The sequence below is a fragment of the Mirounga leonina genome, unplaced genomic scaffold (assembly GCF_011800145.1).
Source record: "Mirounga leonina isolate KUSES-001 unplaced genomic scaffold, KU_Mleo_1.0 Mir_376, whole genome shotgun sequence".
Lineage (NCBI taxonomy): Eukaryota > Metazoa > Chordata > Mammalia > Carnivora > Phocidae > Mirounga > Mirounga leonina.
Window position 1 is genome coordinate 10,581,994 of NW_023270718.1, and position 19,382 is coordinate 10,601,375.

The 19,382-nt window shown below is 45.3% G+C and overlaps 1 protein-coding gene across 6 annotated transcripts in view; it reads left to right on the plus strand.

The window, feature by feature from the left end:
* LOC117997840 (zinc finger protein 773-like) overlaps positions 1-19,382 on the plus strand; it is a 28,887-nt gene that overhangs the window by 5,379 nt on the left and 4,126 nt on the right. The window contains exons 5-6 of one of the 6 annotated variants that reach the window (XR_004675888.1): positions 17,344-17,451; positions 17,583-19,382. Coding sequence is in view for 3 of the 6 variants with exons in the window: in XM_034986325.1 (XP_034842216.1) it covers positions 5,502-6,595 (1,094 nt within the window). In the remaining 3 variants the exon portion in view is untranslated. The other 5 variants (XR_004675889.1, XR_004675890.1, XM_034986326.1 and 2 more) reach the window with 5 other exon arrangements.

The following is a 19,382-nucleotide window of genomic DNA, read 5'->3' on the forward strand; positions in this document are numbered from 1 at the left end:
CCTTCCTACTGCTCCCTCTGCAATGCTCCCCAACAGTGGCCTTCCTTTCTGTTCTTCGTGAGATGGTCAGTCAGGCACGACCACAAGAGGAGACACAGGAGCAGCTCAGGAAAAAACAAAGTTTATTATGCTCAGTAGGTCTAGAGAGACAGTCATGACACACTGGGGATGTGTGTGGGAGGTGGTTCACAGGGGGAGGGAGCACCCAGGGAGAGGGCTCAACCAAGCAGGGGGAAGCAGAGAGTGAGTGAGGACCCATGAGCAAGTGCCCTTCCTGGGGGCCAGGGGGCTGTGCGTAAGAATAGGTGTGAGTGGATTCCATTTGGAACATCTGAATGTCACTAGGTCACAGGAGAGGGCAAGAAGGGGGACTTGTGACAGGAACCAGCCTTATCACTTGGCTAAGCTGGTCACCTGGGTGGGTTCTCACAGCCTGTTTGTGGGGATGTTGAGGCAACAGGAAAATATGAAATTTAAAAGGTGACAATACAATGAGCCCTGTGATGTCTCAACATCAACAGGACCAACTGTGATAGGTACCGCTTGCCACCTGGGTTGTGGAGACGTTAAAGGTGACTGGAATAGCTTGGTCTACCCATAAAAGGCAAACTTTGCCATAGGTGACAACTGAGAGGAGTCCTACTAGGCCTATGATGAGGGTTTGAAACCCAGGCCATAGGCAGGCCTGCATTTAGTGGGGGGAAAACCAAGAGAACAGGTCATATACCCCTTGGCTTAAGGGAATCTACTGGAAGGTTTGGGTTATGTTATGAAAGATTTTCACCTCTTGGCCTAATCTTCATGGCTTTGCTTGTAGCTATCTAGAATTACTGAGTTACATACAGCAGGAGGTGCCCTGAATGGCACCCACACCTCCTTTCCTGGCTAGTGAACAGTTAAGCCAGTCTGTCATCCACGACCATTCGGGCTTAGAGACTTGTGCGCCCGTTGCGTAAAGGGACAGTGTGTAGTGCAGCCTTTGTGTGTGACCTTGAGAGGGCCGCCAGGAGGTGCTGGTTGGCAGTCATGGTGCAGTCTCGTTTGACACAAAGCCTGCTCTACTGGGGCCAGCTCTGGTGTCGCCTGTGACTCTGGTGGGTCCTATGAAAATGGGAACAAATCTTGCCTGTTTTGCCTGGGTTTGAGAGCAAAGGGGAGGTACCTGGTGGGTAAAGAACTGTGGGGCTCCTCGGTGTAACCGCTGCACACTGGGGTACAGACTCATTGGGCGTCAGTAGGGGAAAGTGTATAAAGTGCTGTGCCCGTGGGTTCAGGCCACAGTAGAATCCAGAGGTACTGTTAGTTACTGATTGATTGATTTATGGGAAAGAGAGAGTGCGCGAGTGGGGGAAGGACAGAGGGGAAGGGAGAGAACCTCAAGCAGACTTTGTGCTGAGCATGGAGCCGGACACAGGGCTCGATTCCATGACTGAGATCATGACCTGAGCCGAAACCAGGAGTTGGATGCTTAACGGACTGAGCCGCCCAGGCGCTCCTGAGGTGCTGTTATTTAAAGCATAATGTGCCCGTGAGGTAGTTAGCATGAGGGCAAAAGACTAACATGGGGAACTGGTCAAGTGCAGTTGGCTCCTGGGTACAAGCAGTAAGCCTGTGGGGGTGACTTGATTATAAGGTGCAGCCATCCTGGGTGAGTGCAGTTGGGAACAAAGGCAGGGGGTGTAAGCAGACAAGGTGCTTTGAGGGGACCCTGTCTGGGTCCTGACAGTATGGATTGTGGGCAGTCACTGGGCTGTTTAAATTACTCATGGACAACTCAATAAATTTATGCTGGGTTCCTTGAAAGGTAAAGGTGAACAGGGGCTGTGACTGGTGATAGGCACTGAATAAGATATACTGCCCCAATCTGCCACAGCAAAGTAGTCACTGGGCACCCTTTGGATATCTTCAGTTAATTCAATTATGTTAGGTATTAGAGCCTTGATGGGGAGAACTTAAGCTTTGGGGTTTTGATAAGCAGTAGTTGAGTGGCGTTGTTGGTAGAAGCCGTGAAGACTGGCCAAATAGAAGGATTACTGAAAGGAGAAATTATGAGAATAATTGCCCCTTCATTTAGTAGATCTTGAACAGCACTCTGAAGGCCAGCAGTTACCTTGTTTCAGGTGATATTGTGGTGTGTTTACTACCTTCACCAGCAGGGGCAGCCCCACAGGTTCTCATTTGGTGTCTTACTGGCAAGACCAGGCAGCATGGCTTATTCCAGCTTTGTATGTGGCATACGATGGCATCTCTGTCTATAATAGGAAAACTCAAAGCGGTAGGGGTCACTGTGACAGGCAGCCATTTAATAAAAACCGTTGCAATAAGAATACTGACATTGAGTGCAGTTTCTTTGCCATGAATAGTTTTACTGCCATTACCCTGTAGTTTAAAAGGGGCACCCCCTTGGAATGCTTGGAATGATGGTGACTTGGGCTCCTGTAGTCCATAAAGTTAGGAAATGTTTAAGAGTTCCTGTGAATTACCAGAGTTGTGTGTGGGTGATTGCCCTTGGGTGGTATGGCAGTGCCTGAGGACTAGCTGAATCCTCACTGGCTTGGCCTTGGCAGTTGACATTTTTGGAACTGGAAGCATCCTCGGGTGGTTCCAGAGGAGTAGTTCCCTGAGCCACCAGACCTATGGGTAATAATGGGTGAGGCTCTTCCAGTATTTCTTTTAGTTGTTGTAATTTGTTGTTTAGTTGTTGTAATTTGGGGATGGCTTGCCTAGTAGTTAGTTTGTGGGGTCTCTTAGTTGTAAGTCACCTGGAGGCAGCAGGGGTGTCAGCAAGTTGGGAAAAAAGGAACAGACTGAATGGTACAGGTGGGGGTACCTGCATACTAGGAGGCAGAGGGTGGAAAGTCAGACTTCGTCAGTCAGGGTGGGCGGAGCCCTTATGGCGTGTCAGGAAATCAGTGCCATCCTGTTTGGTGTGGGACATGTCAATAAAATTAAGCAGTGCCCCCTATATTGGGAAGGGCACCTGCAAGAACAACTCCTAGACTCTGACAAAGGGGGCCTCCTCTGGATTAAAAACACACTCAGGATTTTTCTTGTCTGAATGTTCAAAGTACTGAAAGATCCGCTGAACCATTCCACTTTGTGCGGAGGAGCATCAGGGCTTCCTGATGCTTCTGTTGTCCCATCTCCAGGCCATGAAAATCCAAGTCAGTAAAGGTAGGGCTTCTGAATCCTGAGGGGTGGTAGAAGTTTCAGATTCCTCATCTGAGGCTTTTATAATGTCATCAAAAGTTTTGGCATCTGTCATCCCTGCCCTGGCATTTGGGATGCCCTGCATCCTCCTGGGTGCCTTTAGCCCAAAATATTATGTGAGAATTGAACTTGGCGGGCCAGAGGATCTTTAAATTATGTATCTTAGGGGCACCTGGGTGGCTGGGTCGTTAAGCGTCTGCCTTCGGCTCAGGTCATGATCCTAGGGTCCTGGGATCGAGCCCCGCATCGGGCTCCCTGCTCAGCGGGAAGCCTGCTTTGCCCTCTACCTGCCGCTCCCCCTGCTTGTGTTCTCTCTCTCTCTGTCAAATAAATAAATAAAATCTTTTAACTAACTAACGTATCTTAGGCTCTTTAGTAATGCCAGCAGCTGCCTCATCTTTGGGGCTCTGTGAGCAGGTGCTACAAGCCGGTATTAAATGCTCTTGGTAACCAATGAGCTCCTTTCCCCCATCTCTTTGCATGAAATCTTTCAGAATAGTTTGGATTTCCAGTCTTGTGACTTTGTGAGTTTTAGTTTCTAATTCCTTGTGATCTGTGTTCTTGACCTGCTGGGTCTGGAAAGACATGAGATGCTTCCTTCCTGTGGCCCCATCTCTTAGGGTGACCTCAGCTGGATTGGAATCCGCTGAGGAGAGCTGTGGTGGCTGGATGTCCTTTTGGGATTGGTCCCAGACCTTGGGAGCAGAGTTGGCAAGTTGACAGGCAGTGGCACGAAGCAGAACCCAGAAGGGTTTCAAAGGTGTTTACCTTTCTTGAATTATTGATTCACTTCCTCTGGTCATTGTGAGGTGCTAGAATGAAGTGTTCCTGCCGAGATCCTGGGCCATAAGAACTTGGGTCATTTATCTCCAGGGAGGACCCACTGATGCCCACGGGCTTGGGAGGCAAAGAGCCACAGCAGCGACACAGGCAGTGAAGGAGGTACAGCATCCCTGCCTGGGATTGAGGAGCAACATGGCCTTGAATGGGAACGAGAACCCCCCCAGTCCTGGTGCCGTGAGTCCACAGGAGTTATCTCCTGAGGGCTCCCCGGCCCTCCTCTGTTGACAAATCAGCTAATAGCCAACAGCTGATACGCAGTGCTTCTTCGGCGGCTGCAAGGACGTTCCCCTTCCACTCTCACCCTCGATCCCAGTGGAGACTTCGTAATGTTTTTAGCCAATTCTACCAGCCTGTCGCTTATTCAGGGAGCACTAGGAGAACACGCCCCCTCTCACCAGCTCCCTGTTGAGTCAGGGCTGGCCAGAAGTGAAGTCTCGGGGTATCTGAGGAGAATGAGCTCCACAATTTAGGGTGGAAGCCTTGGCAGAGCCTGAGGGAGGCAGCACACAGAATGCCAGTAGGACACCCCGCCGTCCCAGATGGCTGAGAGCCGGTTAGTAAGCCAAGCAGTTAGGAGGCATTGCCTAAATCTTCCCCCACCTGTGAATGATCGGCATCACAGACCATCCTGTTTGCGATGTCAGCCATTTTGTATTCTCTTATGAGAACAGGTGCAGCCACGACAGGAGAGGCACAGGAGTAACAAAATTTATTATACTCACAGGTCCTAGACAGTCACTGCATGGGGCAGAGGGTCACCTGGGAGGGAGTCCCAAGGGAGTGGGCTCAACCAACTGGGGAGAAGTAGAGAGGACCTGTGGTTGAGTAGCTTCATCGGGAGTCAGGGTGGGATGCATAAGAAAAGGAGTGAGGGGATTTCACTGGTGCATTTGAATGGTGCTAGGTCCCAGTAAGGGGGAGGGTAGGAAGGAGGACTTGTGGCAGGGGCCGCATCACACTAGTGTATGTGGTCACAGAATTCATGGCCAGTGGGGAGGTTGAGGCAGCAGAATATGAAGTTTTCAAGGTTATGATACAGGCTTTCACAGAATGTGTCATGAGGTGTGCATGTATCCTTAACCCTGAACACCAGCTATTCGGTTGCATCTGATTTGCTTTCTGGGCCTGACCACACCCTTCTGCACTGTGTTCCTGGGTTATCAGCAGCCTTGCTGAAGGCCATTTGCAGAGTGTGTTGGAGACCCAGCCTCTCCTCCCTGAGCTGCACTCCATCTTTGTGTCCTTGCTGCTCATGAGGCCTCACACCAATCTGCAAGCTTGCCAGGTCCAACGCAGGCACGGCAGGCCCTTCCTCACTCTGAACCTCAGGCCTGATTCTGCCAGCAATACGATGGACTATTTACTGGGTGTGTGAGACACATTTGTAAGCATGCTACGTCCTCCCACTGAAGTCCACATACACTTCATCAGCATTTCTTTGCTTTCAGGTTGGCGGCGTAGAGCAGAGGTTGAGGAAGCACCTCATGAGCAGGGTGTTTATATAGAAGGAGTGCTCAAAGCAAAAGTTCAACACCAGAAGCTGCACTGTGGAGAGAAACCTTTAAGAGAAGAGGGTGGGGAGGGTGGAAAGGACTTCCCAGTTAGTTCTGGTTTTCTCAACCATCAGGTGACCTGCGGTGGAGGGGAGCCACAAAGGAACACCAAGAGTGGGGAGGCGTTTCACCCTGGAAAAAGGCATTACAAATGCAGTGAATGTGGGAAAGCCTTTGGTCAGAAATACTTACTTGTACAGCACCAGAGACTACATACTGGAGAAAAGCCTTATGAATGCAGCGAATGTGGGAAATTATTTAGCCATAAATCAAACCTTTTTATACATCAAATAGTTCACACTGGAGAAAGGCCTTATGGGTGTAGTGAATGTGGAAAATCCTTTAGTCGCAATGCTGACCTCATTCAACACCAGAGAGTTCACACTGGAGAAAAGCCTTTTACATGCAGTGAATGTGGAAAAGCCTTCAGGCATAATTCCACACTTGTTCAGCATCATAGGATCCACACTGGAGTGAGGCCCTATGAGTGCAGTGAATGTGGGAAATTCTTTAGCTTTAACTCAAGCCTCATGAAACATCAGAGAGTTCACACTGGAGAAAGACCTTATAAGTGCAGTGAATGTGGGAAATTCTATAGCCACAAGTCAAGCCTTATTAATCATTGGAGGGTTCACACTGGAGAAAGGCCTTATGAGTGCAGGGAATGTGGGAAGTTTTTTAGCCAAAGCTCTAGCCTCATGCAACATCGGAAAGTTCACACTGGAGAAAAGCCTTTTAAGTGCAATGATTGTGGAAGATTCTTTAGCGAGAATTCCAGCCTCGTTAAACATCAGAGGGTTCATACTGGAGCAAGACCTTATGAGTGCAGGGAATGTGGGAAATTTTTTCGCCACAGCTCCAGCCTTGTTAAACATCGGAGGATTCACACTGGAGAAATGCCTTATGAGTGCAGCAATTGTGGGAAATCATTTAGCCAGCGTTTCAACCTCATTCAACACCAGAAAGTTCACAGTGGAGAAAAGTCTTGAATGCAGCTGATGTGGACAAGCCTTTAACCAGAGATCTGCTCTGATTCAGCAACAGAAACTTCACAATCCTGATAGGCCTAATGAATACAGTAAATGTGAAGAAAGGCTTCAGCCAAAGGCTTAAACTTGTTGAGCACCAGAATGTTCAGACTGGAGAGAGGCCTTAGGAGTGCAGTACACATGCAGTTTCCTGGTCAACCTAACTTAAAACAGAGAGGAGCTCTGAAAGTAGCATTTATGAGGAAGCCAGCAAATGAACATCATTCATCCAAATGTCCTGACATACTGCCTCCTGAGAAAATAAGCTTCTGCCTGGGAGCTCCAGGGAGAGGGAGTCCTGTGTTCTTGGATGTATTAGTCTGTAGTGGAGATTCCACCTCTATCATTGGAGTGGGGAGAGAGGGAATGGTCTTAGTTCAGATGTGACTGGACCTTGCTGTTCTTACGGAGTATCAGACGTTCTTGAGTAAGTGTTTCCTCATTTGCTGTATACCGTAGGACCATTTCCAGAGACTTTAACTTGTGTTTTTATAATTTTCCCCAGTTTTAATGGGAAGCAGGCCTGCAAAAGCTCACACTGTCATGCAGGAAGTTGATCTAAATATTTAACTTCACAAGAACTTGCCAACTTGTGTTGTAGATGGTTATGCCATTTCATATTTCCTCCTATATTAGATTTCCAGTTTCTTCACATCATTGCTGATCCTTGTATGTAAGACACGAGCCATTCATTTCAGCCATTCTAGTAGGTGTGCGGTTTTAACCTGTCTCTCTAATGACTCAGTGTTGAGCATTAGTTTTTGTGTTTATCTGCCACCCATACATGTTCTTTAGTGAATTATCTTTTCATGTTTTTTGCCTACTTTTAGAAAAATTGGTTGGTTTCTTACTGTTTTGTGATTTCATATATTCTACATAGAAGTTCCTTATTTGATACATGCTTTACCAATGTTTTCTCACAGTCTATGCTTTTGATTTCTGTTTCTTTCTTTTTTTAATTTTCATTTCTTAAGTCTCTCTCCTAGGGCAGAATTTATTAATTTTCATGAAGTTCAATTTATTTATTTTTAGAGACTGCATGTTTGGTATTATATTCTTTTTCTCTTATGGTACTATATATTTGCTTGTAAATAAAAGCCTTATCTGAGTATGGTGGAGTCTTATGATCTTATGAGCCCTTACCCAATCTTCTGAAATCTTTGTGGATTTAAATGTACATAAAAATTTTCAATGTATGTAGAAATATTTACCTATGTACATATTCCCTAACTCTTCTGAGAGAGCCTAGACAGCAGTGGCATTCCAATAGGCATGAGCATATTTAATGCCCAGTTATTGGTACAGTTTTTCAGTAAAAAGAACCAGAACTCCTTAGAGGCTATTTCCAGGTTGGTGCAGGAAGGTCCATGAGCCTAGAAAATATTCTTGGATCAGTTAAGAAATGCTCACAGAATGATGTTGATGTATTAGCTTTCTAGTGCTGTCCTAACAAATTATCACAAACCTATGGCTTAAACAACACATTATATTATAGTTCTGTAGATCAGAAGTCCTACAGAGGACAGGTCTCAATGAGTTAAAATCAAGGTGTTTGCAGGGATGTGTTCTTTTCTGGAGTCTCTAAAACAAATTCTGTTTTCTACTCATTTGAGTTGTTGGACAATTTCAGTTCCTTGTGGTTGGAGGACTTATGTTTCTGTTTTCTCTGTGGCTGTCAGCTTAGGGTCGACCCCGAACACATAGGAACTTTTACAGCATATTTAAAGCTAAAAGAGTACCAACTGTATACGAAGTCTTACAAAACAAAGTTCAGGGGCACCTGGGTGGCTCAGTCGGTTAAGTGTCTGCCTTCAGCTCAGATCATGATCTCAGGGTCCTGGATCAAGCCCTGCATCAGGCTTCTTGCTCAGTGGGGAGACTGCTTCTTCCTCTCCCTCTGCCCCTCCCCACTACTCATGCTTGTTCTCTCACTCTCTCTCAAATAAATAAAATCTTAAAAAAAAAAAAAAAATACAGGGGCACCGGGGTGGCTCAGTCATTAAGTGTCTGCCTTCGGCTCAGGTCATGATCCCAGGGTCCTGGGATCGAGTCCCGCATCGGGCTCCCTGCTCGGCGGGAAGCCTGCTTCTCCCTCTCCCACTCCCCCTGCCTGTATTCCCTCTCGCTCTCTGTCAAATAAATAAAATAAAAATCTTAAAAAAAAAAAAACAAAACCAAAGTTCAAACACTTCCCAACTAATTAAGTGAACCCAATACTAACATGATACTAAATGTGGGTGATATTAAAACAAATTACAGAGCAGTATCCACATAAACATAGATACAGCAAAACCTTAGCAAAAAAATTTTTGGAGGGTGCCTGGGTGGCTCAGTTGGTTAAGCGACTGCCTTCGGCTCAGGTCATGATCCTGGAGTCACTGGATCGAGTCCCGCATCGGGCTCCCTGCTCGGCAGGGAGCCTGCTTCTGCCTCTGACCCTCCCCCCTCTCATGTGCTCTCTCTCTCTCATTCTCTCTGTCTCAAATAAATAAATAAATAAATAAATAAATAAATAAAATCTTAAAAAAAAAACAAAAAAATTTTTGGAGGGGGGGAAATGATGGTGGCAGAGTAAGAGGACTGTAGGGTCGCCTCATCTCACAAATACAACTAAATATCAAATCATCCTACATACCACAGAAATCAACCTGAAGACTGGCAGAACAAACTCCACAACTAAAGATAGAGAAGACGGCCCATCGAAGGTAGCAAGTGTGGAGACATGGTTTGGGAGAGAACTGGATTGTGGCTCACGTGGTGGGGAGAGAGCCACGCTGATGGAGAAGAGCAAGAGACATTCCCACAGAGGGGAATGCACAGGGAAAACAAATACCCATAGCAATTAGCTTGGAAAGCATGAGGGGCCAAAAAGAGTGGAAAATATCAGCGAGACCCTTAACATGGAGATAAAAAAACAATCAGAGATGAACAGTGCAATAAATGAGATTAGAAAACCTGATGCAATGAACAGTCGGCTGGAAAAAGAATGAATTAATGACCTAGAAGAGTAATGGAAAGTAATCAAGATGAACAAAAAAGAAAATATGCAAAACAAGAACAGACTTAAGGAACTCAGTAACTCCGTCAAATGTACTATAACATTCGCATTATAGGAGAAGGAAGAGGATGAGAAGAGAGAAAACTTACTTGAAGAGATAATAGCTGGAAGTTCCCTAATCTGGGGCACCTGGGTGGCTCAGTCAGTTACAGGTCTGCCTTTGGCTCAGGTCATGACCCCAGGGCCCTGGAATGGAGCCCTGCATCGGGCTCCCTGCTCAGTGGGGAGCCTGCTTCTCCCTCAACTCCCCACTTGTCGTTACCTCTCAAATAAATAAATCTTTTTTAAAAAAGAAAGAAAATTCCCTAATCTGAGGAAACAGATACCCACATCCAAGAGTCACACAGAACCCCTAACAATATCAACAAAAGCAGATCCATACCAAGGCATATTGCAATTAAAATGGCAAAATATAGTAATTAAAAAAAACTTTAAAAGTGGCAAGACAAAAGAAGACAGTTATATTCAAGAGAAACCCAATAAGGCTATTGGGATTTTTCAGCAGAATCTTTCTAAATCAGAAGGGAGTAACATGATATATTCAAAGTGCTGAATGGGAATAATCTGCAGCCAAGAATATTCTATCCAGCAGGACTATCATTCAGAATAGGAGAAGGAGTTTCCCAGACAAACAAAACTAAAGGAGTTCATGACCACTAAACCAGTTCTGCAAGAAATATTAAAGGGGACTCTGGAAAGGAAAGACCAAAAGTGACAGTATGAAGGTAGGAAACACAAAACTAGTAAATATGACAACATACACCTAAAATGTGTGTGTGTTGGGGGAGAGGAGTAAAGAATGGGTTCAAACTTAAATGACCATCAACTTAATATAGACTGCTATATGCAGAAGATGTTATATACAATCCTAATGGTAACCACAAATCAAAACCCACTAATAATATGGGGCACCTGCGTGGCTCTGTCAGTTGAGCGTCCAATTCTTTTTTTTTTTTTTTTAAGATTTTATTTATCTGACAGGGAGAGAGGGAACACAAGCAGGGGGAGTGGGAGAGGGAGAAGCAAAGCAGGCTTTCCTCTGAGTAGGGAGCCCCATGCAGGGCTTGATGCCAGGACCCTGGGATCATGACCTAAGCCGAAGGCAGACGCTTAATGAAGAGCCACCCATGAGCCCTGAGTGTCCAATTCTTTATCTCAGTTCAGGTCTTGATCTCAGGATTGTGAGTTCAAGCCCCACACTGGGCTCCATGCTGAGCGTGGAGCCTACTTAAAAAAAAAAAAAGGCTAATTTGTTAGCAACACTTGAGTGGCTCAGTCAGTTGGGCAGCCGGCTCTTGATTTCAGCTCCAGGTCATGATCTCAGGGTCCAGGGATAGAGCCCCACGTCAGGCTCCGTGCTCCATGGGAAGTCTGCTTGAGGATTCTCTGTCTCCCTCTGTCCCCCAACTCTCATGCGCTTTCTAAAATAAAATCTTTTTTTTTTTTTTTAAGAAAAACCCACTAATACGCGAAGAATAAAGAGAAAGCAACTTTTTTTCTAGATAGGTCCCCTGAGGCAAGGAAAACAAAAAGAAAAATAAACAATTAGGACTACATAAAAATAAAAAGCTTCTGCAGAGCAAAAGAAACAATCAACAAAACTAAAAGGCGATCTACAAAATGGGAGAAAATATTTGCAAATGCCATATCCAATAAAGGGTTAGTATCCAATATATATGAAGAACTTAAAAAATCCAACACCCAGAAAACAATCAAATTAAAAGATGGGCAGAAGACATGAATAGACATTATATCCAGGAGAATCACAGGGTTATAAGGAATGGAGATTCCACTTTTTTTTTTGACACAGAGATAGCAAGAGAGAACACAAGCAGGGGGAGTGGCAGGCAAAGGCAGAGGGAGAAGCAGGCTCCTCGCTGAGCAAGGAGCCCAATGCAAGACTCAATCCCAGGACCCTGGGATCATGACCTGAGCTGAAGGCAGGTGCTTAACCGACTGAGCCATCCAGGCACCTGGAGATTCCACTCTTAAAAGGCTGGCATGCAGAATCACTCACCCCAGGATCCAATACAAAAGCAGCAGTTTTGAAAAAGCTCCAAGACTATATGTGAAGATTTGTTAATCTTAAAGCATCTGCTCGATAAGCAGGAACATGCTAGAACTCTCTCCTGGGATGGAGGCACTGGTGGGCACCATTTTTGCATTCTCCCTCTACCTTACTAGTGCCAGCACTGGTGGGCACCAGCTTTATACTCTTCTTCTAACCTGCTAGCACCAGTGTGTGAACCTTGCCCCTGCCCCACTCCTGTGGCCCCACCGAAGCACGGTGGCTGGACACCACATGCATGGCCCACAGAGGGGACGCCCCTTTAGTACCTGGCTCTGGTAGCCAGGGAAACAGCATTTCTGGGCCTCACAAAGCCTGAAACAATCAGAGAAAGTTCTTGGCAGGCTACCACCCCCAGGGCACTGCACAGACAGGAGACTGGAACACACCCTGTCTTCCTGTGGAGAAGACCTATTTACTAATCTTGGAGGAGCAGGCTTCAGGTTTACCACACATCTGTAGGATACGGAAATGCTCCTCGGGAACACAGGCCAGAGGACATCATCTTTGTGCTCTTCCTTGGTCTTGCTAGAGTGAGCGAATGCCTCCCACAAGGGAGCTCATGCACTTGCTGGAGCCCCAACTTTTGCAACTGTCACCAAAGGGACACCTGTAGATCATCTGACCTCAAGGCCAGTAGGGCTTATGATTATGATCCAGTGGGACTGTATGTACTTGCATACCTTAAGAACTGCTGCCTTAGGATCTAGCCTCTAATTAGCCTGAAACTAGATTTGACTATCCTTCCTCTGGAATACTTATGCGTCTTGGCACACCCTCAAAAACGAAGTCTTACCAAGAATAAATCAGGCTACTTAGATAATGACAAAAGTCTGAGAGATAATGAAGAGCTAAAGGAAGGTTTGGGGAGCCTGGGTGGCTCAGTTGGTTAAGCGTCTGCCTTCTACTCAGGTCATGATCCCAGGGTCCTGGAATTGAGTCTTGCATTGAGCTCCCTGCTCAGCAGGGTGTCCGCTTCTCCCTCTCCCTCTGCCCGTCCGCCCCCGCTCATGCTCTCTCACTCTCTCTAGAGTAAATAAAATCTTAAAAAAAAAATTATCTTCAAAAAAAAAAGAGCTAAGAGAAGGTTAAATGATAAAGTTCTCCCTCAAGACTGGGTGAAAGAGCTACTCTGCCTAATACATAGAAACAAACAGAAAGAAAAAAAAGAAACAAATACAGAAACTCAAGCAAAATGAAAAAACAGAGGAATATGTTCCAAATGAAGAACAAGACAAAACCCCAGAAAAAAACCTAATGGAACAGAGAAAAGTAATTCATGTGATAAGGAGCGCAAAGTAATGGTAATAAAGATGCTTACTGAACTCAGGAGAAGAATGAATACACTGAGAACTCTAACAAAGAGAGAGAAAATATAAGGAAATACCAAACAGAAGTCACAGAGCTAGGGAATACAATACATATTCCAGGGATGTAAGGATATCAGCAAATCAACCAAAGTGATACACATCGACAAAATGAAAGATAAAAATTCTATGGTCATCTCAATAGACAAAACATTTGACAAAATTCAACATCTATTTATGATAAAAACTCTCAACAAACTGGGTGTAGATGGAATATATCTCAATAAAGGCCATATAGGACAAGCCTACTGCTATCATACTCAACTCTGAAAAGCTAAAACCTTTTCCTTTTTAAATTTTTTTTTAAAGATTTTATTTATTTATTTGATAGAACACAAGCAGGAGGAGTGACAGGCAGAGGGAGAGGGAGAAGCTGGCTCCCTGCTGAGCAAGGAGCCCGAGGTGTGGCTCAATCCCAGGACCCCAGGATCATGACCTGAACTCAAGGCAGATGCTTAACCGACTGAGCCACCTAGGCACCCCACTTTTCCTTTTTTTAAAAAAGATTTATTTTACACCCTGCTTGTGTTCCCTCTTTCACTGTCTCTCTTGGTGTCAAATAAATAAATAAAATCTTTATTAAAAAAAAGATTTATTTTAGAGAGAGCACATGAGTGGGGTTGGGAGAGGCAGAGGGAGAGGATCTCAAGCGAACTCCATGTTGAGTACACAGCCTTACTCCAGGCTTGATCCCATGACTCTGAGATCATGACCTGAGCCAAAATCAAGAGTCACATGTTCAACCAACTGAGCCACCCAGGCACCGCAAAAGCTTTTCCCATAATATCAGGAAAAAGAATGCCCACTCTCACCACTTTTATGTAACATAGCACTGGAAGTCCTAGCCAGAGCAATCAGACAGGAAAAAGAAGTAAAAGGCATCCAAATTGCAAAGGAAGAAATAAAACTGTCACTATTTGCAGACAACATGATTTTATATATATATAAAAAAATCCTTAAGTTTCTACCAAAAAACTATTAGAATAAACAAATTCAATTAAAGTTCTGTAAAGTAAAAAATCAATATATAAAAATGTCATGTTTTTATACCCTAACAAAATAGCAGAAAGAGAAATTAAGAAAGCCTGGGTGGCTCGGTCATTAAAGTCTGCCTTCGGCTCAGGTCATGATTGAGTCCCACATCGGGCTCCCTGGCGGGAAGCCTGCTTCTCCCTCTCCCGCTCCCCCTGCTTGTTTTCCCTCTCTCGCTGTGTGTCTGTCAAATAAATAAATAAATAAATAAATAAATAAATAAATAAATAAATAAATAAAATCTTTAAAAAAAAGGAAAGCAATCCCATTTACAACTGCATCAAAAAGAATAAAATGCCAGGCGCCTGGGTGGCTCAGTCGGTTAAGTGACTGCCTTCGGCTCAGGTCATGATCCCAGGGTCCTGGGATCGAGTCCCACATCAGGCTCCCTGCTCTGCAGGAAGCCTGCTTCTCCCTCTCCCACTCCCCCTGCTTGTGTTCCCTCTCTCGCTGTGTTTCTCTGTCAAATAAATAAATAAAATCTTTAAAAAAATAAATAAATAAAAAATAAAATGCCTAGGAACAAACTTAACCAAGGAGGTGAAAGGCCTGTATACTGAATATTATACAAGACTTTGAGGGGCGCCTGGGTGGCTCAGATGGTTAAGCATCTGCCTTCGGCTCAGGTCATGATCCCAGGGTCCTGGGATCGAGCCCCACATTGGGCTCCTGGCTCAGCGAGGAGCCTGCTTCTCCCTCTGCCTCTGCCTCTCTCCCTGCTCATGCTTTCTCTCTCTCTCTCTGTATCTCTGTTTCTCAAATGAATAAATAAAATCTTAAAAAAAAAAAAAGACTTTGATGAAAGAAATTGAAAAAGACACAAATAAATGGAAAGATGTTCTATACTAATAGATTGGAAGAAATAATGCTGTTAAACTGTCCATATTACCCAAAACAATCTACAGATTCAACACAATCCCTATCAACATTTCAAAGGCATTTTCCACAGAATTAGAACAACAGTTCTAAAATTTGTATGGAACCGTAAAAGACACTGTGTGGACCTGCGTTCGCGAACATTCCCAGTTCAGCACCACATCCAAGCTTCCTTCATGCTGCTTCTTGCAACTGGAAAACCTTCCTTACTTCATCCTACCGGGTTCCAGAAACAGGAAGTGCTCCATACAACTCCTGGTCTCGATTAAGGGCCTTGGGCCAAGAGTGACTCGCCTCCAGGAGCCCAAACTCAGAGGCGGGCGGGGGGAGAGAGAGAAGCTCTAGGTCACAGGATCCTCTGTATCAGGGCTCTGACATCAGCAGGGCGAGGGTCCCAGTGGCTGGCGTCCGCCGGCCCCGCGAACCGGGTGGGACCGGTTGGGCCCTTCGACTTTCGTCCACTCCCATCTTGCCAGGCCCCAGGCCGGACGTGACCACGGCGGACCGCACTCCCAGCCTCAGCGGCTCTCCCCTAAGAGGCACTCGAGGACGGAGGACTGTGCGGGGCCAGGGTAGGGTCGCTGCTCACACAAAAGCGCAGAGGTGGGTCCCACTGTCCTTCCTTCCCCCTGTTCAGCCAACAGGCACAGACCCGCCACAGCCTCTGTGACATCATCACAAGTCCCGCCACCACTCCTGCAGGGGAACACCTCACTCCCGGGTTGTCACTGGACGAGTGACTGCCGCCCATGCACGAAGCACAGCCTGCCGGGTAATGCAGTTTCTGTCTTGCACGTGAACAGGTCAGGATGGGCCTTTCCCATTCTCCGCAACCTTGGCCCAACAGCCCCGTGAGGCACCTTGGGAAATACTGCTCTGGGACTCCAAATACAAGGACCGTGCCCACGTCTCTGTGGCCACCTTGGGTGAAGCCCATCCTGGGAGAGCTGTAATAGGAGACCTCTCCTCAGTGGCCTTAGGCAAGCCCCTCAACCTCCGAGGGAAAAACTACGCTTAAAAACCATAAAATAAAATAAGTCCTGGGGATGAAATGTGCAGCATGGTAACTATGGTTAACAACACTCCATAAAGAAATAATATTTAAAAGGCTTAAAAACAGGTGATATGGAGATAACTTGCGGCGTATTGTGTACTAACGTTAAATAGTGCTCTAATCCAGTGGTTCCCAAATCAGGAGCATTAGCATCACATGGGAGTATGTTAAAAATGCATCCAGGGGGCGCCTGGGTGGCTCAGTCGTTAAGCGTCTGCCTTCAGCTCAGGTCATGATCCCAGGGTCCTGGGATCGAGCCCCACATCGGGCTCCCAGCTCTGCGGGGAGCCTGCTTCTCCCTCTCCCACTCCCCCTGCTTGTGTTCCCTCTCTCGCTGTCTCTCTGTCAAATCAATAAATAAAATCTTTAAAAAAAAAAAATGCATCCAGAAGGGCCCCAGTCCATGCCTGAGCCTGCAGCTAAATCCTGGGGAGGTGTGTGCAAACTGGAATCACTGAGGCTGGAGAAGATATCCCTGTGGAGGAGCACAAATGAGAAAACATAATGAAGATACAGCTTCATAATAACTTCTGCCTGTATTTCATTGCCCCAAACTCATTTACATGGCTCACGTAAATGAAGCTGTGTGTCCATAAAGGGAAAACTGGATTGGAGAGCATCTACCCACTTTCTAGTACAATTCATCAGATATCCATTTTATTATTCTTCCTACGTATTCAACATTACTGCCCTTTGGGTGATAACCCAAAACTCCATGCCTCCATCTTAATGTTAATATATATATATATATTTTTTTTTAAGATTCTATTTTTAAGTGATCTCTACACCCAACCTGGGGCCCGAACTCAGAACCCTGGGATCAAGAGTCTCATGTTCTACTGACTGAGTCAGCCAGACACCCCTAATACTTCTATTCTTAAGACCATACACAAAGTGAGTTACTTGTTGCCACTCATTCCCTATATAATTATGGTTCTGACACTGTAGAAGGACCTATTCAAGGATCTGCTGAAGAAAAAAACCATGCCAACCTAGATTTCTATATATATCAAAATTGTCTTTCAAGAAACAGTACAAAATAAGACTATTTCAAACCAAAAATGAGGAATTTAATGGAAGATTAACACACACAAAATGAAATCCTAAAGGTTATATTTAAGAACTTTGGAAAGTAATCTCAGATGAAATATTTACAATGATAGAAGGAATGAGGACCCAAGAGGGGAATGCATATGTGGATTGATACATCTGCTCATTATTTGCATTAAACATGAATAACATTTCCTTTTGCAGTCACATTGATGGAATTAACATGCATAATCTCAACGCATATACTGAGATAGAGGATACTAGTTAAACTTCTAAGTCCGTTATTTTGCCTGGGAAGAAACAAAAGCATTGATAAGTCTGTGCTCTTCTGTTTTTAAGTAAGTGTTTGTAAATTTTAGCTTAAACAATAACAAACAGAATAAGCTTTTTAAACTAGAATTTTTAAAAAATCTGGATTGTAAGTAACAGTTATTTTTTTTAAGGACCAGAAAAAGAACAAGTGAGGCAAAGAAAGCCACAAAATAAGAGGATGTATTTAAACCCAAATATGTAAAATACTACATTAGGTAAGTATGAAATAAATTAACAGTCAGTACTTTTTGATGGTTAAAACCTCCCTTCACAAGATACTTAATCTTCATCAATAAATTTCAAGGGCAGGTTTTGAATTTCCATTCAAAGAACAACTAACATTCTCTGGCATCCTCAGCCACCCCATCTCCACCAGGAAAAGACACCAGGGGGCAAAGAACGTCCTGGCGTTGGTTGCTGGGGAACCAAGACCTTACGCTGAGGGTCACCAGAATTTATGATCAAACATCTTAAGGTCTAAAATCAGCTGAGACGTCATCAGGACCTGCAGTATATTTTTACAAACAAATCCTATCAGCACATCTCCTGATGAGAAAGGAATAGGATGGCATGAAGGGGTAACATTAGTGAAAATAATTTTAACAACAGCTAACATTTAAGAATATCCACAAAGCTGACACCAGGTACTTTTCAACACTATCCTTTAACCTGCATAACCACTTGGTGAGGTGCATCAGTCAACAGTCTTGTTTCGTAGATAATGAAGCTGAGACTCACAAAGGATATTAACTCACCCAGTTTACAGAGGAAGAAACCAAGAACCCAAAAAGTCCCTGAGTTGTGCTGTCATGGCCACTAGTAAGAAGCACAGCTGAGAAGGGTGCTCATCAGCCCTGCATGGCTTCCTGCCCAAATTCATCCAATCTGGGCAGGGGCAGGGCCAGGGCCAGGGCCCCTCAGCATCACAGAAATAAAGTCATGGCAAATTCACTGCCCATGTGACCATCAAGGGGAGAAGGAGTTCTGCCTTTTTCTGTCCAAGAAAGGTAATCTTCAGCTTCACTTGCTCACTCAACACACTAGGTGCTGACTGAAAACCTGGAACACAAGGACAGGCCATGTCACATTCCCATGGATGCAAAGGGCTCTCTCTCGAGGACTGAGGAGGGAAAGTCATTCCCTGGGGCTCACCCATCATCCTAATTATGCACATGTCCTGTTGGCTCTGCCTCCTAACATGTCCCAAGTCATCTTCTCCCAAACCAACTCCAATGCCACCATCATGGGCCAGTCCAATAACAATGTACCCCTGGACCACCCAGTGGCCTCATCTCTCTCTCCCATATCAATTATTCCCTCTTCAGTACACATTCCACACAGCAGTCAAGGGCAGATTTAGAGACAAGATCATGCCACTGCCCTGCTGAATCCCTTCCTCAGCCTCCCAGAACAGTCAGAATAAAACCCACAAAGCCCTGTGCATCTGGCCCTGTTCTGTCCCATCTCACTGCTCACCACTCATGTCCTCCAGACACACTGTTTCCTCTAATAAGGCCAGTTCTTGCATGCCTCAGGGTCTTAGTACATGCTGTTCCCTTTGCCAAAAATGTTCTTTCTCATCTTCGAACATAGCTGGGGCTCCTCCATCCTTCATAGGTCTGCATGATATAACCCTTTGGTACTGTCTGCTCCCCTGCCCATGCTTTACAGTTTAACGTTCATCTTCCCACTTTTACAAGAGAGGCCTGTGGGGAAGTGACATGACTGAGGTCACCCAGGTGGTGATGGGCACAGCTTGGAAGTGCTCGAATTCCAACTGTCCTGAGGGCCCAAGCCTTTAGTCACTGGACCACTCTTCCCAAAGGACATCTGTCCTCCATGCCTAAGTTTTGACCCTGATTAGGCCACACAGGGACCATAGGCACAGTATTGTCTAGCAGCAGAATTGCTATACCACACGTCTGTATTAC